The 26162-nt window shown below is 41.0% G+C and overlaps 1 protein-coding gene across 3 annotated transcripts in view; it reads right to left on the bottom strand.

Annotated features, from left to right (window-relative positions):
- Positions 1–26162, bottom strand: part of LOC130408335 (organic cation/carnitine transporter 2-like) — an 84332-nt gene that overhangs the window by 20938 nt on the left and 37232 nt on the right. The window contains exons 2-6 of one of the 3 annotated variants that reach the window (XM_056731825.1): positions 15788–16013; positions 15005–15406; positions 9125–9228; positions 8707–8861; positions 8450–8621 (exon numbers count right to left, since the gene is read on the bottom strand). In XM_056731825.1, the coding sequence (XP_056587803.1) occupies positions 8450–8621; positions 8707–8861; positions 9125–9228; positions 15005–15391 (818 nt within the window). In that variant the 5' untranslated portion in view covers positions 15392–15406; positions 15788–16013. The remainder of the gene's footprint in view (positions 1–8449; positions 8622–8706; positions 8862–9124; positions 9229–15004; positions 15407–15787; positions 16014–26162) is intronic. The other 2 variants (XM_056731824.1, XM_056731826.1) reach the window with 2 other exon arrangements.

The raw sequence follows: 26162 nt of genomic DNA, 5'->3' as shown, positions 1-26162 counted from the left end.
GGCATGAACTGCATCCTGCGGTAACCTTGGAACAAAGAGACAAGACTGGCTGAGAGTAGAGTACTGTTCTGCACTCTTTGATGCAACAAGTACATCATTTGTTGTTGGATGTGTTCCTGGTTCCGGTTGATCTAAATAATGCAGCCTAAATCCTCTGAGGATTAATATTATGGAGGTGTAGTGTATGCAAGATTAAAAAGATGAGTCTTTAGTCTAGATTTAAACTGACAGAGTGTGTCTGCCTCCCGGACCGTGCAGGGAAGAATATTCCAAAGTTTAGGCGCTAGATAAGAAAAGGATCTACCACCTGCACTTGATTTTGAAATTCTAGGTATTACCAACTGACAGGACCCCTTAGAGCGTAATGTACGTGGTGGTCTGTAATACAATAGAAGTTCATTCAAATACTGCGGCGCTAGACCATGTAGGGCTTTATAGGTAATAAGCAAGATCTTAAAGTTAATGCGATGCTTTATAGGTAACCAGTGCAAGGTTGACAGAACCGGGGTTATATGCTCATACTTTTTTGTACGTGTAAGAACTCGAGCTGCCGCGTTTTGAACCAGTTGCAGTTTTTGTAATAGGCCCGCAGGGCAACCACCTAGAAGTGCATTACAGTAATCTAGTCTTGATGTCATGAATGCATGAATTCATTTCTCTGCATCTGACAGTGACAGCATATGACGTAATTTAGATATATTCTTAAGATGGAAAAATGCAATTTTACAGGTGTTTGCGACATGGCTTTCAAATGAGAGAGTACTGTCAAATACAACGCCAAGATTCTTAGCTGATGACGAGGATTTTATGGAGCATCCGTCAATCGTTAAGCAGTATTCTTGGTTGTTACGCATAGCAGTTTTCGGTCCAGTAAGTAACAATTCTGTTTTGTCCGAGTTTAGTAGTAAAAAATTGTTACTCATCCACATTTTTAAGTCAACTATGCAATCCTTTATTCGATGAAACTGCTGGGTTTCGTGAGGCTTCGAGGAAATATAAAGTTGAGTATCATCAGCATAACAGTGAAAGCTAATTCCGTGTCGCTTTATTATATCTCCTAGAGGTAGCATGTATAATGCGAAGAGCAGGGGTCCCAAGACTGAGCCCTGTGGTACACCGTACTGGACTTGTGATTTGCGGGACACCTCATTGTTTATTGCTACAAATTGAAAACGGTCGGATAAATAAGACTTAAACCATTTCAATGCTATTCCGTTAATGCCGACGTAATTTTCGAGTCTATGTAGAAGTATGCTGTGGTCAATGGTGTCAAATGCAGCACTGAGGTCTAGCAGCACCAATAACGAAATACAGCCACGGTCAGACGCTAAAAGCAGATCATTTGTAACTCTGATCAAAGCAGTCTCTGTACTGTGACATGCTCGAAATCCAGACTGGAATTCATCATTAATGTCATTCCTTTGGAGGAAGGAGCATAATTGGGTTGAAACTACTTTTTCCAGAACTTTAGATATAAAAGGTAAATTCGATATAGGCCTGTAATTCCCTAGTTCTTTAGGGTCGAGTTTGGTTTTTTTTAAAAGAGGCCTTATAACAGCCACCTTAAATGCTTTAGGCACATGTCCTAATGTCAGAGATGAGTTAATAATACTGAGAAGAGGATCTATAATTTCGGGGAGCATTTCTTTCAGTAGTTTTGTAGGTATAGGGTCTAGCATGCATGTTGTTGATTTAGATGATCTAATGATTTTAGACAGTTCATCGTGATCTACTGTAGAAAATAATTGCAATTTCTCCTTAGGGGTGCTGTAGTTAGTTTGTTCAGCGGATTTCACTACAGGTTGCATTGTTATAATTTTTTCTCTTATATCTTGGATTTTACTTGTGAAGTAGTTCATAAATTCATCACTGTTATGCTGATAATCAGAATCTGACGTCGATGACGACTTATTTTTTGTTAATTTAGCCACGGTGTTAAATAAGAACCTAGGGTTGTGATGGTTTTCCTCTATTAGTGTTGAAAAGTAGGCGGATCTAGACGTTTTTATTGCATTCCTGTAATTTCGAGTACTATCCTTCCATGCTATACGAAATACCTCTAGATTCGTTTTCTTAAAGTTGCGCTCCATTTTACGGGATGCTTTTTTTAGAGTCTGAGTGTGTTCATTATACCACGGTGTTGGGCTGCTATTTTTAATTTTCTTTAAACGCAGAGGAGCAACTGTGTCTAATATTTCCGAGAAAGTAGAGTTAAAATTTTCAATAGTAGTGTCAAAATCGTCAACGTTATTACTCATGCTGGATATTTTAGACAATTCAGGCAGATTATCGAGAAACGCATCTTTGGTAGTTGAGTTAGCTTCCACTGTTATGCAGATGATACTCAGCTATATATCTCATCAAGACCAGATGAATCCTTTAAGCTATCCAAACTGGCAGAGTGCATCGAGGACATAAAACATTGGATGACTAGTAATTTCCTCCTTTTAAACTCTAGCAAAACAGAAATATTACTTATAGCACCAAAATCAAGTAAACAGAATATCTCCGATTACAGCCTGCAAATTGAAAGCTGCACTGTTACTCCAACAAATACAGTTAAAGATCTAGGCATTATATTAGACGGCAACCTGTCATTTAAAAATCACATCTCAAATATCACAAAAACAGCTTTCTTCCACCTTAGAAATGTTGCCAAATCCAAAATAGTTTATGTGTTGCAGACGCAGAAAAGCTTATTCATGCATTTGTGACCTCAAGACTTGACTATTGTAATGCTCTACTTAGTGTTTGTCCTGTATCATCAATAAACAAACTACAGTTAGTTCAGAATGCTGCTGCCAGAGTTCTTACCAGGTCAAGAAAATACGATCACATAACCCCAGTTTTATCATCGCTTCACTGGTTACACATTAAGTATCGTATTGATTTAAAAACGGTGAACGGTTTAGCACCTACTCACTTAACCGAGCTTTTATCACGTTACAACCCAAAACTTAGGACTTTTGACAACACCTAGAATAACAAAATCCACCAAAGGGGGACGAGCTTTCTCATACGTAGCACCTAAACTCTGGAATAGCCTTCCTGATACTATTCGAGGGTCAGACACACTCTCCCAATTTAAATCTAGATTAAAGACACATCTTTTCAGCCAAGCTTTCACTTAATACATAGTTAATGAACAGCAGCTTAGTTATTAATTATTCTCTTTATTCTCTTTCCGCCTCTGCCTCGGGATGCCCATCCCGAGGTAGGAAGAAGTTCCACCGTGTCCAGGCGACCGACAGATGCCCATCCCCAATTTGAGATTACAACAGCTACAGCTGCAGACTGACTGACCATCCCAGCTCCATCTAAGGCAATTCCACCATCAGCCAAGAGAAATATGACCATCAGACCATCCCAGCTCAGACCACTACATCCCCAACCAAGAGCAAAGACGGACTATTTGTCTTATTAATGCTGAAGTTACAATATTTGGTATTAAATGCTAAACTAAAATCACATGTCAGCAGTTTGAGTGCAGCTATGACACGTCAGAGGGGATCTGGCCCTCCCGGTTGAGCCTGGTTTCTCCCGAGGTTTTTTTCTCCATTAATCAATCATTGGAGTTTGGGTTCCTCGCCACAGCAGGGCAGTGTTGGCCTGATCACCGGGAGACTGCATTCATTCATTTATTTATTTATTTAGAAATTAGATATTATTTATTAGAATGATCTTACTCGTTGTATAAACACCATGCACTGTGCTGCGTTTTAACTTTTCTGTTTTTCCTGTTTGCCCCTGTAAAGCTGCTTTGAAACAATACACATTGTGAAAAGCGCTATATAAATAAACTTGAATTGAATTGAACTATTGCATGCTTAAAATAAGCAGTAACAGAGCCGGAGGCCAAACAACAGTTTATTATTTTCATGACACATGGAACAATAACACTAAAAGTGTGTTTAAAAATTAGAGTAGGGATAATATCTTGTTGACAAACTGTAAGCATAAAATGATCAATGATTCACCCAAGGTTAGCCATGTCTCAGTCATAAATAAAAAGTCAAGACCACGTGAAGTAAAAAAAGTCGTTAAATATGTAAATATTTACTAAAGATCTTGAATTAACCAGCGCCATCCTGACCACAGTCAGATCACCAATCGACCGTGTTACATGACATAGCGGCCGAAGATTCATTTGATCCAAACCACCTCTACGCAAACGAGGCAAACATACCTTACCGGTCTCTAGACTAACTTTTTGCACTGGTGCGCTTAACTTTTTTTCTTAGGTGTACCAAATTTTCGACAATATCGAATTTAACGCATTTAACTGGTTTTACCAGTTCACATTTTTTTAAATGTCCATATAGGCAAAATTTACTTGTAAATGATTAACCTACAACCTGGCTTCACTTCTTTATTGTCCGTCATTTTGACTGACAGGCTGGTAAAAAATCTGTCATAATCTATTATTTCCCGTCACTATGGTGCAAGGTGGCGTTAGGTGGTAATAAGTATGTTCGTGACGTCACGGAACTTGTTGTTTTTTAATACAACCGAACGCCCAATAAAGCCGTTGTTGTTATATTCATTTATATATATTTTTTTTATGTTTATGTTCATATGTGATTTGATCTGGGAAAACCTAACACATGGAGCAAATTTATATAGGCTATTACAATTTCTGATACCATATTTAAGCCCTTTGCAAATCAGTTTCTATTTTGCTCATACCTTGTGTATGTAACAAGAGTTATGGCTCAGGTCATCTGAAGCGCTATGATGTTCACGAACGGAATTTGGAGAAAACGTGTTTAAAGTTAAGTGATGAAAATAAAAGCACAGCAGTCCAGAAAAATCACTTTACAGTGGTAAGAGACTTACTCTAATAACAATTTAATAAAAAAACATTTCCTAGTGTTATAATCTATAAAAAATACTGTACAAAACCGTTTGAATAAAACGAAAGAACGGAAATTGGTGCAGCGCACACTTACAGAATGAGAGCTCTGCCATTATCACTAAACAAGAAAACTAACAAACATTACGGACAACAACTGCAGTTCTTTATTATGTGCGAAGTGTCTGGACTTTTGATCATATCCTGTATGTTTTGCGATAGCGGTCCGGCTCGCGTGAGCAGCGGAGCGGGGATAACTCCCGGTGCTGCAGACTGTGAGCTCTGTCAACTCACGAAAACATTGTATAAAAAAACTTTGCATGCCCTAGTTAACACATGACTGAGGGGAAATGTGCATTGATACTCCTTCATTCTTCATGTTATGTGGTTTACTTTTGTCTTGCCCGCGTCCCCGCACAACATCCAACGGGTTTTCCAAGATCGCATCACAGTCTGTAACAATGACAGCTAAAAACACGCAGGTCGCTTCGCGAGCATTTCACATTGAGGGGAAACGGGGATTTACAAATTGCCCTCATTGTAATTCTCCAAAATGACCCCTGTTACTCACACGTGAAGGAATATCTGGACCACGGCCAATCAAAGGGGGGTCCGCCCTTCACTATCTCTGATTGGTTTAGACCACGATATGGGCCCATGGCGTGTCTGTTGTTGAATCACTGGGAGACTTTCAGAGTTGCGGAGACTTTTTTTCTCCCTCAAATGACTGAACGCACCGGTGCGACCTCTGATTATTTTAAGTCGCACCATTGAAAAAAAAGGTCGCATTTGCGACCAAATTGGTCGCACTCTAGAGCCCTGCCTTAGGATATATTGAGTGGAAAACGGTACAACAGGCCGATTCCAGCAGTACAGCCCCTCCAGGCAACGTCAAGAAAAGTAGCGATCCCGGTAGCGATCGAGTCATCCTGGCGGGCAGAGGGTTAGGACTGGGGCACTGCAAAAGACCCCAGGTACGATTTCCATTTGATTAGTACACCATCTCGCTTTCCACGTCCCCGACGTTGCTTTCTTCCAGGAAAAGCACTGGGTCACTGGCATAAACTTTCCGGAATCGTTGACGAAGGGGGAGGAAAATTGCCATTCGATTCCCTTAGATCCTTATTGATCGATATTTCATTGCATTCCTAATATCAAATAGTGTTTGCTTGACATGTTGAAAAATCAGGAATAAAAAAAAACAATAACAAACAGCCAGCTAGACTGTAAACGGCAAGCCAAACACACTGGAGCCATCTTGATCAGTCCATCTTTCAGTGCTCCTCTCTGTGTGCCCCAAAAGCAGACTGAATCTGGCAGTACCGACAACATACATTCTGAAATCCCACATTTGGGACCGTACTCACTGAGGCACCCTTACCCTCATCCCCCTTACTTTACCTGAGACCGCTTTAACATTTAATGCAAACAGCAGAGGGCAGATGTCTCTGAGATGTATTGCAGATGAGCAGTCAATAAAAAAATACGGATGGAAAGCAAAAATCAAACATGCATGTACAGATATACACTGACCAAAATGATAAACGCAACACTTTTGTTTTTGCCCCCATTTTTCATGAGCTGAACTCAAAGATCTCAGATTTTTGTCTATGTACACAAAAGGCCTATTCCTCTCAAATTTTGTTGACAAATCTGTCTTAATCTGCGTTAGCGAGCACCGAGATAATCCATCCTCCTCACAGGTGTGGCATACAGTCTTCGGCGTAACTATTTACTAAGTAATTAGTTACTGTAATTTAATTACTTTTCCCTTGAAAAAGTAAAGTAAGGGATTACTCGTATGTTTTCTGTAATTTAAATACAGTTACTTTCGATGTAATTAAACTAAATACTTTGTTAAATATATGCGTGTGCAATAGCGTAATTGACTTCAAAATTCAAAGTCTTACTTTAAAATCTGTGCTTTAATGTATAACTCTCACATTTGTAATACTTTGGTCAGTTAATAATATTATTTGAATGAATTCAATAAACCGTTTCATGTATATCCTTGAATCACTTAACTAATCAAGGTTCATGTAGTATATAGAAAGTAATAAGTAACTAAATACTTTTTGGAGAGAGTAATTTGGACAGTAATCTAATTACACTATTGAATATGTAATGAGTAACTAGTAATTAATTACTTTTTCAGAGTAATTTACCCAACACTGGTGGCATATCAATACGCTGATTAGACCGCATGATTTTTGCACAGAGGTACCTTAGGCTGGGCACAAGGAAAAGTCACTCAAAGGGGGTAAAAACAGTGGTTTCTGCATAGTCAACAAATTCACGTGTATTGAGCTCACAGCCCACGTGGAAGCTTATAAAGGGACAGTACTTACGACACTAATAACAGACAATTGCATTTATCAACCACATGGGCAAACCATAATCAAAAGTTCTCTAGAGCTGCTTCAAATAGCTGCTTTTTACATTGTGACTCAATTTGCCAGGAGGGGTCACATTATAAGAAAGAAGGATTCTACATCACAATCTGTTATTACGGTTAACTGTACATAGTAGTGATGCGCGGATGGCGGTTAAATCCCCGGCCGCTGCGGATGATCTGCGGGTCGGATGGGTCGGGTAATAAAAAAATACATTCTGATTAATTGCGGAAGGGTCGGGGTTGGATGAGATCATATATAAACATTAACTACATTTCTCAAAAGATACGAATGTGTTTTAAATGCATTTTTAATCAGGCGCTAATTTCCAGTAATTTAATGCGTGTGGCGGAGGTAGAGGACGGTCTATTTCTTAAAGCAGAAATGGAGGCAAAACAGATCTGAGAGAAATTTAAAAAGGGAGAATTACAAACAAAACAAAAGGAAAGAAAGAAAAGTACCGTGTGGGGGCGTTTTAGCGAAGTGGTTTAAACAAGGATGAATCAAGTGCTGGGTATGTAATATGCAACGACTATGAGGCATTGTGTGTATATGAAAGCCATAAGACTGGTACCTCTAATATGGTACATCATGTGTGTGCTAAATCGAAAGAGTAGATTTAAGCATTTACAGACAAAGACAGTTATAGAAAATTTACTGAGTAATTTAAGTGACGATCGGGTCTGGGTTGGGAGCAGATATCTATATCAGAGAAAAGTATTTATTTGAAGCAGTGGATGCGGGTGACATTTTAGCTTATCTGCACATCTCTAGTACATGATTATATAAATATAAACAAACTGAAAAGCATTTAAGTGTCAACATTACAGAAACAGATTAAATAAACATCATTTGCATCTTATTGCAACAAATCAAAAATAGCGCATGTCTTTTGACCAGGTTGGTTTTGGATCCATTACATTTATGTTGTGTAGAGTAATTTGCAACAATAATAGTTATTTTAATATTTTAAGTTAATATCATTTATAAAGTTTAATTTAATCGCTAATTTAATCCCAATGGATGATTTTTACCATCAATGGGTTGCCCTACAAATTTCAGTGGACTTCAGCTATAAAACAGACCATAAACTTTATTTCTTCACAGGTTGGTCAAGTTAATGTTTATGTGTAGGCTCAGCACACATGTGATGATGTTGGCAGTGACGGCGCGTGAAGTGATTTCGGTATGTGGTCACACTCACCACCAGAGAGGAATGTAGATGAGACCCGGCACAGACATCGCCACCAACAACATCCTCCAATCACGAATGAAAAATGCGATGAGAGGAAGCATCATATAACCGATGGCGAAGAACAGACCGACACCCAGCGCCGTGTACAGGACCCGCACAGAGCCGGAGAAAAGTTCTGCTCCTGATGGATAACAAACAAACAAAATCAAATAGACAACATTTTGATGGATTGTGAGCATATTTACTGTAGATCATTTGATGGTTACCCAACACAAACGCTGCCACGTAGTTTGAAATCTGTCCCAACCCAACTATGAAGAAGAGGATGGAGAACACCTCCCATGATGGAGAGAAGACTTGAATGAAGGTGAAGAGCGTTTGCAACGTCATGGTTGCGAAGAGAACTGGTTTTCTGCCAAACCTTCATTAAAAGAAGAGATGCAGAAAATATATCTGGTATCATAAACACTAAAGATACACTGAAAGACTTCAGCTTCTACCCAGTCCTCATTTGAACATAAATAAATCCTTAAAGTATCTTCACATTCTTTAAATGTTGTGGAGTGTAGTAAAAAGATAAACGTAAAAATAGTAAAGTTAATGCAAGTCAAATGTTATCGTAAATGTTAAGTTAATGTGGTTTAATACAGCATAAGTGTAATGTGTATGTGGGCAGGTGTTCACCTGTCAGAGAGCTGTCCTGAAAAAAAGGATCCACAGAGAACACCCAGAAAATAAATGGACGAGGTGAATGGCTGCTTCCAATTGTTGTTGCAAACCAGATCAAACTGCAAGAATAAAAGCACAACTAGTAAATAGACAGCTGCTACACTGCAAATAATGGCTTTCTTGCTTAGACCTTTTTCTTGTTTTCCAGTAAAAAGGTCTAAACATTCTTGAATCAAGAAGCACTTTCTTAATGAACAAAGTGACCTAAGAAAATAAGCTTTTTTTAGTAAAAAAAATTGAGTGACTAAGAAAGATTATTTTTCTTGTTTTAAGCAGAAATTCACTGAGCTTCTTTTCTTGATATAAAATGCAATTTGATTCAGAATTTTTTTTGACATTTTTACTCGAAAAAAAAAAAAAACGTTGATTATTATCGACCAAACACAATGCAGACGCGCTGCAGTCAGAAGGGTCATCAGGTACCTAAAGAAGCACATCCATCAGCTCTCACGTCAGTTTGATGAAATTCCACCATCTGTAGTAATAGTTCATGGTTTATGTAGAACACCACGTAAAGTGATGAGTAAATAACAATAAAGTTATATAATGTTAGAGTGTGCTGTGCTCTTTTGTGTTGTCATTATGTGCGTTTGCTAATATTTAAGCATTTGCGCTAATAGATCTGGATAGAAACATACAATTATTTCTTGTTTTATTTCATTTTTATTATTCTATTTCATTTATCTCATTTATAACCATATTCATCTATCATATGTATTCATTTCATTTATTTTATTATTCACTTCTATTCATATATTTGTTCCTTTACTTTCCTGTTGTTTAACCTCGCATTGTGTTAACAAAGCAAGGTTGTGGGTTGGATCTCAGGGGATTGCAAATACCTATGTAAAATGTATATGATAATGCTATGCAAGTTGCTTTGGATAAAAGCATCTGCCAAATGTCTAAATGTAAATGTAAATGTAGTTACACTGGACTCAATGTTTAGATCTATAAGATCTACAAGCCATATCTCATAGTTGGATCTATCCGCTCACAACTTTGGTACACTTGGACCACCTCTGAGGATATTGGGGGTCTCGAGTCACTGGCACTGTTATTTTGGGGGAACCCCTGCTTTAACGGGTTAGTTAGAATGAAGATTCTGTCATGACTGTCCATGACTGCTGATTTTGAAGACATCATTAAAACAGTCCATGTGACTCCAGTGGTTCAACCTAACTTTTATGAAGCAACGAGAATATATTTTGTGTGCAAAAGAACAATCACAACTTTCTACCACAATTTCCTCTCCTCCACGTCTCTCCAACACGTGTCCATAAGAATATGCGACACAGGACAACCCGTACCCATACTCATCAACATTCATCAACTGTTCCAAGCAAATCAGGGAGCTCCTGCTTGACTACTGTTGCCATGCGTTTTTGATGTGTATGTGGTGTGAGAACTGGTATTTTTCCTGAACTGTTTTCGCAATGGTAAGATTTTAAAATATGAAAGATATTAAGGTTATATTATCACACTTTCTATATGTAGAAAACAATAAATCACAAAAAATGTCTTAAATTCACTTAGCTTTTTCGCCATCAGTGTAAATAGATACAGGAGTCTTTTTAAAGGTAGAATATTTAAGATTTTTTTATTTACATAAAATAAAAGCACAGTGTTTTATATTTTGTTCACTTGTGTATTTACATAATCCCAAATGTTTCCATCAATGTTTTGTAACACTAACTTCAAGGGTTACATAAATAAATGAGGAGGGATCAATCACCATTAACCAACAATTATATTTCCCTTAAGTAAGGTATACATTTTCAGATCATACAAAACGTTGTGACAATTTCATGATGCAGAGCATTTGGAAGCAAAACCTTATAAATGTACACCCGATATCAAAGTCCAGAGTTACCACAAATGTCCTTGGTCCATCACACCATTGTAGATGTTTTAGGGGTTAGAAGGACAAAATCCACATTTGCTCAACAAGGGTTAATCCAAGGAAAAAGTGTCTTTTCGTTCTGGAGTTCGGATATACTTCCACGTAGAAGACAATAACATCAAGAATTTGAACCAGTTGAGAATCCATCAAAATCAAGCAGATACCAAAACCCTCTGGTCAAAACAAAACAAACAATACAACATGAGGTTCAGCAAGCAAAATATATTCACGCTGTAAACCTTTGTTAATAATAAAGAAACACATCAACTCACATTGAGATGTAGAACACAAATGTTCCTCAACAGGGTTTTCCAAATGAAAAAATAGAAAGAGCATGTGCTCTCAGCTAACAGGTATTCCTAACTCACACTTCCCTCTTCCTTTTACTACCTGCTATAGAGAGATCTTCCTGATAATGGCTCCCTATTGCCCTCTAATGGCCGGGAGTGAAATTACAACTTGCATTTAACATAGGAGACAGGTAACAGTTTACTAGAACTGTTACAGTTTGAATTCTCAGTTTTAATGGATTTTACTGACCCACCTCATTGCAAATTATCCTCTGTGTCCGCTTCTATTGCGATAGAAATCACAGGTGTGTTTGAGTGGCGACTCTGTACTAGTACTGTCCAGTCCCTCTCGCACAATCCATACAGTGCTACATGAAGTCGTTCATACCTCACCACAAAACTGAATCATGCTGAAGTCGTACCATATAATCCTCTGAACTTTATTCTTCTATTCTATCAAATGTTGTAGGTAGAAAATAAACAATTCCAGTTACCATGAGAAATCAGTGACATGACAGAAGAACATGGAAACAGAAGAACATGAGATGAGTTGTTGTTGCTGATGAAATTTAGTAATTGTTATATAAGCTCAATATTGTAAATGAAAGGTATGAGTTTAGGTATGATATTAAAAAACAACTGTTGATGATTCTCAACCTAATAAAGTCAGGTGTATAAACACACAGGCTAGTTTACGCTGCAGGGATCCTACACATGTTCCATTTCCAAATTCCATACTTTTCCAGACTCAAACACACAGACTTCCCAGAAGATTTTTCAGACCATATTTAACATCAGAAAAAAATCTAACTGTTCATATGTATATTATTATAATATTTTGCCAAATAATCAGTTGACTATTATATCTATACCTCATCCAAATGAATGAACACCAAACCAACACATGCTCAATACACAACATTTGATTGAAATTAAGAGCAATGTTAATAATTGGTAAATGAAATCACAGTAAACCTTCATCCACAGCAACAGAAAGGATTGGTGAAATATAATTCATTATAGAACTTCAAAAGAGAATTAAAGTCATTAAACTTGGCTTCTTTCAAAATACAACGACTTCGATCTTAGCCGTACGTAGCATTTTAGAAACACAGAGGTCCAACATATATAATATTTGCATTTTAGAACAATTGGAGTGCAAATTATACAACAACAGCTAAAACCATGACTGTCTTTAGATGTTGTTAAAACAAGAATTAATTAACAGTTAGCTCATCATGTGATCGGGAATATTTCAGGGGTTATACCACAATGAAACGCATATTATACAGGTTGGTTTTTAATTATGTTTTTTTTTTTTATGCAGTTTACGTAATGCACAGTGATTTGTGTCTCAATACAGATCCATCGAGGAGTTTCTAGGTGCCATTCATATTTCACGTACACTTGTATAAAACTGGAACTCATGGTGTTTGTTGTTGCTAAGCAAACAGGAATGTAGAGGAAACACTAGTATTTGATGTGTGTGTATCTGAGTGCGATTGTTTCTGACGCCCCTCACAGCGTTGGTTTGTGTCTCAGCTTGATTCTATAGAACTCTGGTGTGTCTGCATTCATCTTACGTCATCATGAACATGCATGACACAATAGTACACAGAACACGGGTCAATTGATTGTGTTTTTACTCACATGATGCTATTATGCGCAGCACAGAGTAAACAACACTTGGTCTTAATGTATGTTCACTTTGGGGCTGTGTGTCCACGGATGCGCTTTAAGACGGCTGTAAACGGCAGGAGCTTGGCTGAAAACGCTTGCTGGCGAGCGCTGGCATTTCCATTGGAAATTGAAAAAATTGATGCTGGCAGAAACGCCTCGATGGACACCTCCCCTTACAGAGCTTTCTGCTGCTTGAAAACACACTATTGATCACTTATTTTTAAATCTTAAAACATCGTATTACCACTCATCCAGTGGCGGCTGCTGATCTTTTAAAGAGGGGAAGCTCATTTTCGGTCTAAATCATAAAAATTGTCCATGTATTTATATGTAAATTCTGACCTACGTTCCTTTTCTAGAAAATGCTCCGTAACCCTGTCGTACCAACTAGGCATTTTATGGGACTGAGTTGGAAATGGAGACACAGAGTGATACGCGTCATAATCTGAAGACCACGCCCACACCAACCCTCTCTTTGCATTGCGAGAAGCTGCCGCCTCCTTGTCATTTATGATTTATAAAAAAAAAAAAAAAAAATCTAAAAGCTGATATGTGACAATGTGTATAGCAAACAAGCTAAACAAAAACAAGAAATACATTTTTATAAGCTGTCGACCCCAAAAAACGAGCGTTTTAGGACATAAAAGTGGATTAAAAAGAGATGACAGACCCTCCAATCATCACGCAGACGCTCGGAGTCCGGGCCAGCCCACTCCTCCATTCATCCCAGAGACTCTGAGCGTCCGTGGGCGGGACATAATCGCAGCATTATCCAATGACCGTCTTGTTTCTAAGCACTGAAAAAAACTGTTTAAAGCAGCCCCATTGAAGTCAATGGACGCTGGGCTTCAACAGAGTAACGCACTGTACGCTACGGGAATGAATGAGAAGGAAATCGAGTCAGCCGACCTAAGTAGCTGATTCTGAACGAAATTGTTTTTGTTCGAGATAAACGTGTTTAACGCATTTTTAGTCAATAAAATGTTAACATAATAGTACATATATTTGACCATTCATTTTTTGACAATTATTGGGGAAGCTGAGCTTCCCTTGCAGTCTTAAAGAAATCGCGTCTGCACTCATCTGCCGCTCTGATTCCAATCACAATGCGCAAAACAATACAGGCTCACTCTTGTTCTAAACCAAGGTAAATTACCAACACTATCATCTCTGACATGTGGTGTATAAAAGTAAACACATTGTAATCGGCTAAAGCGCATGTGCAGGGTTCTGTACCCTTGTGCGCACCTGAGATCACCTGACAGCTTCTACATTAGGGATTTTTCATGCAAACCGTTCTGAACTAAACTGCAAGCGTGAAAGGCACCTGAGATTCCCTGAGTTCCTAAATCCGCCCTCGAGTAAGTCAGACCATGAAAAGAGTACAGAAGAATGTAGGAGGTCTTCACAAGCTTAACCTGTTTACAAGACCAGTCTGACATCTGTGTAATCTTTCCGAGGTATTTGCCCTGAGGTGAGAAGTGAAGAGCTTTAAGAGTATGTTCTGTGAAGTGATCTGTTCACCCAACACTTTTGATGTTCTGGACAATAATGCCACAAAATAAACTTGTTGCTTCCCACAGAATTATTCAGTCTCAGATTCTTCAAAGGTTCAAACCTTTTAATCCTTTTCATATTCTTCAGAACCGTTGTGCCTCTGTGGATGTAAAAGGCTCTTTATTGAACCATATTAGTCAAAGGTTTTCGGATTGAAATTTGAAAACGCATCTGATGTCATCCCAGACTTTGCTTCCTTATCCAAACCCAAACAATAGATTTGTGAGAGAAAACATCTGAACTTTATCAGTCTTTAAATCTTTAACGTGTTGTGTCAAGCACTAAACACTGAAGATGTACGCACACAGATGGACGATTGTGTTTAGTTTCAGCTTCACTCATATGAGAAGGTAAGATGGTAGAACTATACAGAACTGAGATGAAGATGACAGCACACACACTCACCTCTGAGACAATGGTGGATTGATAGATGTCTTTGCTGTAGACCCATCCATCAGCACAGCTCTCCGTCAGAACGTCTGTGAGATTGACATCGTGTGGCATGAACCCCAGTCTAGAAAAGTTTCGGATCGCATCAAGGTTATATCTGGAACACTTGACGCGCTCCACTTTTCCTTCCACCTGCTGTAAGGGAATGCTGGCGTTCCTCCACGCATCACTCAGGTTAGAATCCGGAATACGGCAGTGATGAGGCGGAATATCGGCCAGGAATATGACGGAGAAGGCACTGAATCCGTTTGGGACGGTGCTGGTACACAGAAGGATAAAGACCATCTTTTGGAACGGACCCCATGTGCCCAGAAAAGCTGTGGTCTCTTCGTAATCCTGCATGTCTGCACTCACCGTCTGTCATAAAAGCGTGACTGGTGTAAACATTGATGTCTCTGAACATTGACCAACAACTATAAATGATTGATTTACTTCTGTTCACTAACAACCCCTGAAATGATTTGCCAGACTTGACTGGAGGTGTACGGGGAAAACAAGAAATGATAACAGAACCGTTAAATCACGCAAGAACATGAAAAACACACAATTAAAAAGAATCTGCAGCATGTTATAATAGTTCTGTTCAGCTAGTTAAGCCGTGTACCATTGACAGCTAGTCTTAGTAACTTAGTCTCATTTTATTCTATCAATGTTTCACAAAATAAGTTAGCATGATTATTTTAGTCGCAAAAGTTGGGCAGGTGCTTTTTCAAATGGAATAAAGTAAATCTTACTTACGTGATTTAGGTGGTGGAAGCCGGTGAAGGTTAAAGTTGTGATGAATTCAGCTGTCAGTCTCTCACTGTGGGAGTCAAGCCCAAACACCCCTCCAGATCAACAAACATCAAGAAGTGCAATTAGAAAAGGGGTAAGGCAAGAACTCTGTCCCGCCTTAAATACTTCAGTCATTGACGGTCTGATGATGAAGTCTGACAAGGTTTGGCTCCTCTTAAATGTATAATTCCTTGAGGAAAATAGAACATCTCTTAAATAATACTGAATACACATAGAAAGAAGAAAATCAAGTGTCATCGTCTCAAATTGACCAGGTGAAATACATCATGTTACCATTATGGATTAACTTGTATATCTCAAAGAGAATTTCATTCAAGTTTTTAACACTGCTTGATGGTCTTCAGAGATCCCCACATCAACATTTACAGACACACACATTTCCCTTGGCTGCTGAAGATGAACGTGTTTATGAATGGTGAAGTTAAAGTCATGGCTGTCAGGTTTGGTAAACATCAGTTTGTGCTCTTTTGTTACGATCATCATCACTGTCGGCTCATCATTTACTCTGTCCATTAAACCTGGCTAAAGACGGGGACTTGAGCTCCAATCTTACTTAAACACACCTGCCTTGAAGTCTCCATTAATCCTGAAGATGTTGAGGATCATAGGCTCGTTTCAGAAAGCAGGTTTAGTGGAAGCTCTAAGTATATTGACCCTGAAAATAGGGAAACTCTGGGTTTTTCGTTAAGGTATGTCAAACCCGAGAAAGCGGGGTACCTCAAGCCTGTTTCTAAAAGAGAGGTCACTAATACTCAGTAACATAGTAACTTATTCTGTGAACCTAACCTGGTCAGGAGAGTCTTTTCTTTGGTAAACCCAGAGTTTCTTCCATCCCCTCCCCTTTTAAAGCACACATGGTGTACCTCATTCATTTATTCATTAATACAGTCATTCATGACACACTTTATGATCACACAGAGATCATCTCAATGACTCAGATGTGCTTTTATAGAGGATTCAGTACATGAAGAGGCTGCATTCGTTTATAGAGATGTACTTTGATTTCAGGAGAGCAATTTAGTGTCCAAGTGGAATTTCGTCATTTTCCTGTGCATTTTTATTAAAACTCTACTGTTTTTCTTTACAGTGAATTAGATATTTCAAAATACTGTATATCTCATCCATCCTTACATCAATAACATCAGACATCGTGGCCGTGTGATACATCACAGCAGATTCTTCTCACAATGTTAGTTTTCTATGTAGGATTACAAATGACTCAATAACGTGTATAAAGAAAGTGCATGAATAAATATATGACTAAATACAGTCAATGCAGAGATAATAAAGAAATCATTTAGACGTGCACCCATTCCTACTCAAAACTGCTCCGAGTAGGGTTGAAACCGATGATCAGTCTGACTTTGACACACTAACAAGTGTCCCGTACACCATTACCAATACTCATGACGACTGACAGATAGAAGATTTTTTTCGTTTTTGTGGATTTATTTCTCTTGTTTCATTCATTTACTGATTCATTTGTTTGTTTATTGGTACATATATCTTTCTATCAATTTAAACTTAAGTCAATTACACATTAAGGCATGTGAGTAAATCAACTGTATACAGAGAAGAAAGGGTGCCTCGCTCTCAAATACTTTCTGCAGCCATGTTGCTTTTTTGGTGCCGTTGCCATGGTGAATTGTCATATGGGAGCTCCATTGATCATGGCTTATCGTAGTTGTGGTGTACATACTTAACTCAATGTCAGTCTACCAAGAGTTGATAGAACTAACTGAAATACGCTGTTCTGAACCATAAACTCAGAGTTTAAACTCGCTGTTGGATGAACCTCCTTATTGAACTGTGCCCAGGTGTGTTTAAAGTTGAAGCAGAATTCTGCTGCTGGACACTGAGGTTAACATCCCTGAATGGGTTTCCTTTCCCAGACAAGCTCTTAAATCCCTTTGTTTACTGATCAATGACTGTTTGAGTGTTATTTACCACAAACTAACATTTGATCAACATTTTGAAAGAGTTTCTGCTCTTGCATTAATGATCAGTAAGCGGGTTTCCACCACTCTGTTTTTTTTCACTATGAGTAACCAGAGAACTGATCTTGTGACCCAGCATCAGGATGTTGTTATGGTCATTCTTAAACGCCTGAGCAAAGTCCTCAAAGTGTTTCTGTCATTGTCTCTTAGAACTGTCATGACTGTGTTTCCCAAACAGCAGGCCTCCACAAAAGCACCGCAGTTATTGTGTTTCCTAATCGCCTGCATGCGCAAGTATTATCATATGTGAAAATGATTATATTCAGGAGCTTCTCTTCATTTTCTTATAGATATTTAGTGCCAGTTTATTAGTAAATGAAGGCTGACTAGTCGCATGGTCTAGCATCGCAATCGTGCTTATAAGCTAAATTTGTAACATCGGATGGAAACCCGGCTTATGATTCATTATGTCTTTATGTATTAAACGAGGCAAAGTTCTATAAATGTAGGTGTACCAAACAAAACCAGATGAGAATATACTGGAAATATTGTATAATGCCATTTTTTTGTCAATATATAAAAAGCGTATATTCCTTATGCATTAATCAATATATTGTAATAATGCAACCAAATCTTCGCAATATTTAATGTTTTATACTAATAAATAATATATTATTCAATCCAGCTTCATGTTGTCTAAAAAACATAATATTTAATATTAGGATTTATCTGAAATGTTTCATTATGTGGTTGTCATTCAATGATAGAGTGACTAATCAGGCATTAAAGTCAACATGCGACAGAAGTTGCGAAGGACTTCTTTTCCGGTTCTTGACGTGAAACGGCTTTTGAAATTAGAAAAAAATGTAGGGCGGGGCTATATTGTGCCAGGGTTTTTCCTGCATAGAAAAACTGGAGGCGGTCACCGCCTCAAACTCTCGCCAAAATGATGTCGGGTGTCTTCACAAAAATCACTGCGTGTTGCGGTCAACAGACTCGCAAACTAATGACACCTTTAAATCGATTTGTTTAAAATGTTTTAACTTTTCAGTCACTAGTGAATATAAAAGATAAGTGAATCCTTCAAAGCTCAGTGAAGTACAAGAGAACACAGGATGTGAATGAGATTTGCTCCGGGTGATTTAGTTGGCTATTGTGGGCTGAAAAGGTAGTTGAAATGGATAAAAAGTTTTATTTGATTTCAAACATTTCTGTTTGCTGAAATAAAAGTCATGTTTTATAGAACTTAATAATTGTCATTTTCATCTCATTTTTATGTTCTAATATGTAAATTGTTTTTGTTTAACCCACTTAAAGAAACGGTAGGCCTACACATGTGTGTGTACAAGATAAGAAGGGCACCACCTCCGCCTTATTTTGAGCCAGGAAAAACCCTCATCATTATTTCTAGACCATCTTAAAGATGTTTTTACTTACTGTTTCAAAAACCAATGCAAGGCAACAAATTGTAATACATAGAGGAAAGTTCAAATGAAAGTAAAATATTCTAAACAGAAAGGTTTAAACTAGTTTGAAGTGGTTTCTTTTTGTCAGACATGCACAGACCTACTTTGAATTGGCACTATGTGGTTAGATGACAAAAAATAAAATGTGGAAAATATATGGAAGTATTTTAAAGCCATTACTCTTGAACATTTAGTCATTTGGCAGACGCTTTTATATGAAGCAAGTTGATTACCACTGATCCAAAATAGATCTGTTACATTTCCAGTACTTGTATGTTTAGAGTCTGTAATACAATACGGTTGCATTATTAAGCTGTAAATATTTCAAATTGAAACATTTCACACACAATTTCAAAGTTCAAAAATTCAAGAACCAAAATTCACCTTTTAAATTGAAATAAACTGCGTGTTATCAGGACATTTAGTGAGATATAAAAGTGTTTGATTCCACTATTTTTTCCCTCGAAACGTCACGTTTATTTAGTAAAGGAATGTGTCTTTAACTTTCAACTTCAGGCGAGGCATAGAATCGCGAGGGGGCGCGCCGTAACAGCGGTGAGACGACGAAGCTGAACTGTTATAAGGTAAAATCATCGTAAATATGGACGAATGCTGCAGATTGTTACAGTTCCCTTTCTGTCGGTCTCTCGACGTTGTGTCGAGAACGACAGTTGGGGTTCGCCCTTGAGAACCAATCAACTCTGACTACTATAGAAAAGGCCAATGAAATTTGCATGACGGTCTCCACCCCCGGATGTCCGGTATAAGAGGAAGCCGGCGTGCAGCATTCATTTACCTATTGTTCTTCAGAGCCTTCGCTCATGACTACGAACAGAATGAATTCAATGAATTCTTCTACATTGCCGGATCTACGACGTGTTGCAGCGGATCGTCCCTACCTGCAGCGACCTTCCCCTGGGCGTCTCGCCGGTTCCGGAGGTGTTAGAGATTTTTTCTAAAAGTCCTTTTCAGGACTGACTGAGCATTCTCCAGCGCGGCATGTCCCACTGTTCTCTTGGGTGCGGCACCCTCATCGAGGAGGGGGATGGACACAATCGCTGCGTTAGGCGTCTGGGCGTCCAGCACGCTAAAGCAGCGTTCGTTGACACATCTGCCCGCATTGCGGGCAGATTGTCATTCAGAAGATGCGGTCACGGGTGGCTGTCTTCCTACGGGAACCAGCCACCATTTCGTCTGCTACCTGGGCTGTGACATCTGTGGCTACGGCCCCGATGACCACCCACATTAGCTGCGTTAGTGATATTAGGAACTCTGCGAACGTAAACCCGCCAGCCAAGTTATCACGGGCCGTTCACACCCCGATTCGCTCTTCTGAACGTTCTTCCCAACCGGCGGTGGCATACCGTCCGGATTCTCACGCACACACTCGGAAACGATGTGTGACGTAGATGAGATGTCGCTCGCAGCTTCGTCGCTCTGACGAATCTGAGCTCCACCCACAGCGGTCGAGCTCAGGATGAAGCAGAAGTGAAGTCATCCATGCTAATGGATGCGTGGTTCCTGAGGTCGGAGCACGGTGCAAACCGCGCCAACTCCGGGTGCCATGTTTTTCCCGGAGGTGCATGAGGAGCTGTGTAAGACTTGGAACGCTCCACTCACGGACCGTTCCAGTGAAACCAGCTCCGGCTCCCTTACTTCTCTCGATGGTGGGGCAGCGAAGGACTATGTCGAGATCCCCCAGTTGGAACGTCCGCCCGCGGTGCACCTGTGCCGCGGACGGCTACCACCTGGGGGGAATCGGCCACGCCTACCGCCCAAAGCACGTAAGACTTCGGCATCACTGGTGTCGAAGGCTTGCTATGACGCGGGCCAGGCTGCCTCCTCTCTCTGCGCCATGGCCATCCTGCAGGTCCGCCAGGCCTAGGCGTTGAGAGAGCTCCACGAGGGTAAGGCCAATCCGGGTATAATGCAGGATCTCCGTGCCGCCGCTGACAGCGCTTTACTGGCGACCAAGGCGGCGGCACGGGCCCTGGGTCGGACGATGTCCACAGTAGTGGTCCAGGAGAGACACCCCCGGCTATACCTTGTGCAGAAGAGTGACACCAAGGAAGTCCGCTTTCTTGATGCACCCATCTCGCAGGGTGGGTTGTTGGTAACACCATCGAGGACTGAGCTCGGCAGTTTTTTGACGGTGAAGCAGACTGTGACAATTTGCCACATTTTTTTCACCTCCAAGATCCCGCGTGACGTCTGCTTCCCTGCAACCCAGGACCCCTTCGACATCGGCTCCGATTCCTGTGCCCTCACAGGCTGAGGCAACACTCCCTCCGGAGACCCCTCGTGACAGATGGTTAGCTCTGCCAGCCGACGAACCACCCCCGTGGGAATGATGAAGCAGACCGTCCCCTTGGTCACCCTGTCACAGTCCCTGGGAGCTCGAGAGCTGCCCAAACTGTCATGTGAACATTGCGGGCGGTCCGTCTTGGTTACTCAATCCAGTTCGCCAGAGACTCTCCCAAGTTTCGGGGCATCATCTCTCTCTGTCAGAGGCAGGGACGCCTCCGTACTTCGAGTAGAGGTCACCACCCTTCTGGCAAAACAGGCATCGAGTTCGTCCCTCAAAACCAAGATGTTCTGTGGGTAACAACCCGCACTTCATTGTTCCCAAGAAAGACGGCGGGTTGCGCCCCATAGGTCTGTGTACCCTGAACAAAGCACCTTCACAAGCTGCCATTCAGGGTGCTCACGCAGAGGTGCATCCTGACATCTATCAGGTGTCAGGATTGGTTCGTGGCAATCAACCTGAAGGATGCTTACTTTTATGTCTCGATCCTCCTCGACACCGGCCGTTCCTACGGTTCGCGTTCGAGGGGCGGGCATATCAGGACAGAGTCCTCCCTTTCGGTCTGTCCCTGCGGGTACTACACTATCTCGACGACTGGCTTATCTTGGCACACTCGCAAGATCTGTTGTGTATACAGAGGGACCTGGTGCTCCGGCATCTAGATCGATTGGGATTTCAGGTCAACCGAGAAAAGAGCAAACTCTCCCCAGTGCAGAGCATCCTCTTTCTCGGTATGGAACTAAACTCTGCACCATGATGGCGCAGCTGTCCGCAGCAAGCGCTTAGTCAGTGTTGAACTGGAGGCTCCTGGGACACATGGCATTCTCCGCGGGGGTAATACTTCTTGGGTTGATGCACATGAGACCATTTCAACACTGGCTACAGAGTCGAGTTCCGAGGACAGCGTGGCACACCGACAGCAGGCGCATGGTGATGTCAACCTGCTGCCGACGCACCCTAACCCCATGGTCTTCCATGACATTCCTCCGGGCGGGGTTCCCCTCGGGCAGGTTACAGGTTGGTGACGACGGATGCCTCGCTACAGGGGTGGGGTGCAGTGTGCAACGGACACGCAGTAGCGGGGTGCTGGACGGGCCCCCGTCTGCGCTGGCATGCAATTGCCTAGAGTTGTGGGCTGTGCGGCTTGCGCTGAGAAGGCTCCGGCCTCTAGTGCAGGGCCAGCACGTGTAGGTCCTCCGGGACAGCACGACAGCCGTACCGTACATCGCCAGGGTGGCGTACGCTCACGGCAGCTAACAAAACTTGCCCGATGCCTCCTCCTGTGGAGTTAGCAGGTGATCCGCTCCCTGCGGGCCACACACATCCCAGGCAATCTGAACCAGACAGCCGACACGCTCTCTCGTCAGTATACGCCTTGCGGAGAGTGGCGACTCCACCCCCGGTCCAGCTCATTTGGGTGCTGTTCGGACAGGCACAGATAGACCTCTTTGCCTCCTGCGACACCACCCATTGTCTGCTTTGGTACTCCCTGACCGAGGCCCCCCTCGGCACGGATGCCCTGGCGCTCAGCTGACGGGCGGAAGCACACCATCCCCCCAGGAGCCTGTCAGGGAAGAGTAGCACCAAGTGTTGGCTTCAGAGTTGATGCTCTGGACAGCGACTCCCCCTGAACCAGTCCTGCATGGCGACATGTAGGACTGGCATCCGGGGGGGGGCGTATGCCTGCGAAAGCACCGTACCACCCTCCAAGAGGTTGTGTCAGTGTGCTATCTACCTTTCTTCTTACCCAAACACATGGTTAAGAAACTGGTGCCTCACCAACCTTCCTTCTTACCCAGACACTGGTCAAGAACAGGCATTCCATCCATCACTAAGCAAGCACCTCCTGGGGGTTGGCTGGGTAGAGCAGTGTTCCCTCTTAGGCCGGGACACTATATGACCTGTCACAGATAGTTCTAACCGGCCTGGTGCTATCAGACGCAGTAACACCCCCCAGTGGGCTGTTCTGTCTGCTATACCCTCATGACAATGGTTCCCACACATGGTTACCCATGAGCTTCCCCAGGTGGACCTCCACCTCGCGGTTAACTACCCAGTCCGCACGTTCCATGCGTTCTCCTCCAAGGACGAGACCATACTTAGATCCACCATATTCCTCCCCACGGGTAGGAGGTGGCCTCTGCAGCGGTTCTCTGATTAAGAGTTGCGCTCACCCGGTGTAAACCCGAGCCGGACGGCCTCTCACCAGTAGAGAGCTAAGGCCCCGTCTGTGAAAGGTTACCGGTCAGGGCTGTACCCATCTTTCTCCAAGAAAGCTCTGGGACCCCCCGACCACCACACTGGAAGGTTACAGTTTCATGAAGCTTCGAGCTGACACGCCCAGGCTTGTTACCGTCGCTTCGCTGAGATTGTGACGCGATACAGCGTTGATGCGTTTTCCATAGGCAACCCCATCTGTCGTTCTCGACACAAAGTCGAGAGACCGACAGAAAGGGAACGTCTTGGTTACGTATGTAACCTCAGTTCCCTGATGGAGGGAACGAGACGTTGTGTCCCTTATGCTACAAACACGTATCGTATTCTGCTGCAGTCGTGAGAGGCTCTCAGGCTCTTCAGAACAAGAGGTAAATGAATGCTGCACGCCGGCTTCCTTTTACACCGGATATCCGGGAGCGGAGACCGGCATGCAAATTTCATTCGCCAAATTTCAATGGCCTTTTCTATAGTAGTCAGAGTTGATTGGTTCTCAAGGGCGAACCCCATCTGTCGTTCTCGACACAACGTCTCGTTCCCTCCATCAGGGAACTGAGGTTACATACGTAACCAAGACGTTTTATTCGCATTTGCTCTCAAGAGAGTATTTTTAGAGCATTTGCAGTTTGGCAGACCAGACAAATCGATGAAGTGTTGGTGAGACAAAACTAGACGCACGTGCAGTTAGCTTTCTTGACGAAAAACATTAGAATAGGCATCATTGATATGATATTAGCATCGTTGGATGCTGCTATTTTCTCATTTATTTCACCAGTTTTGATTTCTTATTAGCATTTTCAGTTTTGAAGACAAGACATAATTACTGAAGTGCTATTGACACAAAACTACATTAAATACGCACGTGTAGCTAGCATTGCTGTTGATAAACATTAGAATATATGATTTTAACATCGTTGGATGCTGCTATTTATTTCACTAGTTTGGATTTCTTATTGAGAGCATGTAAAACCAGTGTTTAACAAATCCCTGCGTCATAACTAAATTCAAAATCATTTTATTTTCTGTTCAAAGTTCCCATAGTTGTCGTCTTCTTAATATAACTTGAACCTAAATCTAAATGAGAAATGTATCACTGTAAGTTGTGTCAACATGAGAGCAATACCATTGTAGGTTTAACAATGCATATGAAAGGTTACAGTAATGTTCCAAACTGCTCTTTTACCTGTGGTGTACTTGACTGTTCTCGTGCATTTAACCAAATTTGCAGCTTTTAAGTCACATCTATATAGAGACCATAGAGGTTATCAGAAGTCTCGTAAAGGTGCCAGATTTGACCAAATAGACACAACACTGATTTGGATGTTGTCATTTCACATGTACAACTCTGAATGACTTAATTAGGCATTTAAAAGGCCATATCGATGAGGGCAGGGAAATAAATGCCCCTTTAAGAGTTGTGGGAGGACATTTAGTGTAAAATCCACTTTTGCATCTCATATCTCAAGAAAACACAAAAACTGGCCACCTTCTAAATGAAGCAGTTTTTGCAAACCCGCCACAACATGCGTGTCAGCCCTGTACATCTCAAGATGAGAGTGAGGGGCCTGAGCCATGTGAGGTCATTGAAAGTGTAGATGAAGATTATTTTCTGAAAAATTTGACTTTGTTTTATTTGAAACTGAAAGCAAAGATTCTGTAACCTTCATCTGTAATTCAGACCATCATTGAGGAAGTACAAGGAATTAATGATCTGGCCCAGGCAACCGTCTACTTAAATCTTAAGGACAAATTGTCAAAACTTGGGGTGTCTACTGACGCAATAATTAATGTTATTGAAGATCTCAAAAAGAATCACTTACTTAAGGAAGGCAATTATATGTTGGGTAGAGAAAAATGTCGCAGACAGTCTTTAAAAACTCCTTCAATTACGTGGAGCCAATGCCTTTGTATTTAGGTACCAATGACTCTTGGAAAGAATGCTTTGCCCAGTACGTGCCTATAAAGGAAACTCTTTATGCCCTTTTATGCTCTTTTTTTCAGAGGATTTCAAAAAGCAATTTCAAATCTCATTCTCGACAGTGCATTTTGTTGTGGGGTTATATTTTGTTCTCATATACTGTATTTAATTACAATAACAATTGTTTCCTTTTATTTTTTTTCTTGTAGATGTCAGCAACAGCAGCTGATGTGCAAAAAAGTTTGACATTTCCAGACTCTCCGAGACTGATTGTCTTAGGTAATGTGCATTCCAAAATCTCTAAATTGCTTGTAACATTTTGCCTGTAGTATTTTAGCATACATTTTTATAAAGTGTTTCTTATATTTGTTATTTTTAGGTGAAATTCTCACTGCAACCCAGTGGATGCTGACTATTGAGGGTCAAGTTGTTATGAATCCACACCCCAATTTTATGGCTGGATTTGCTGCTTTGTTTG

The sequence above is a fragment of the Triplophysa dalaica genome, chromosome 19 (assembly GCF_015846415.1).
Source record: "Triplophysa dalaica isolate WHDGS20190420 chromosome 19, ASM1584641v1, whole genome shotgun sequence".
Taxonomy (NCBI): domain Eukaryota; kingdom Metazoa; phylum Chordata; class Actinopteri; order Cypriniformes; family Nemacheilidae; genus Triplophysa; species Triplophysa dalaica.
The sequence above is the reverse complement of the archived record's forward strand: the minus strand, read 5'-3'. Positions and strand labels throughout refer to the sequence as shown.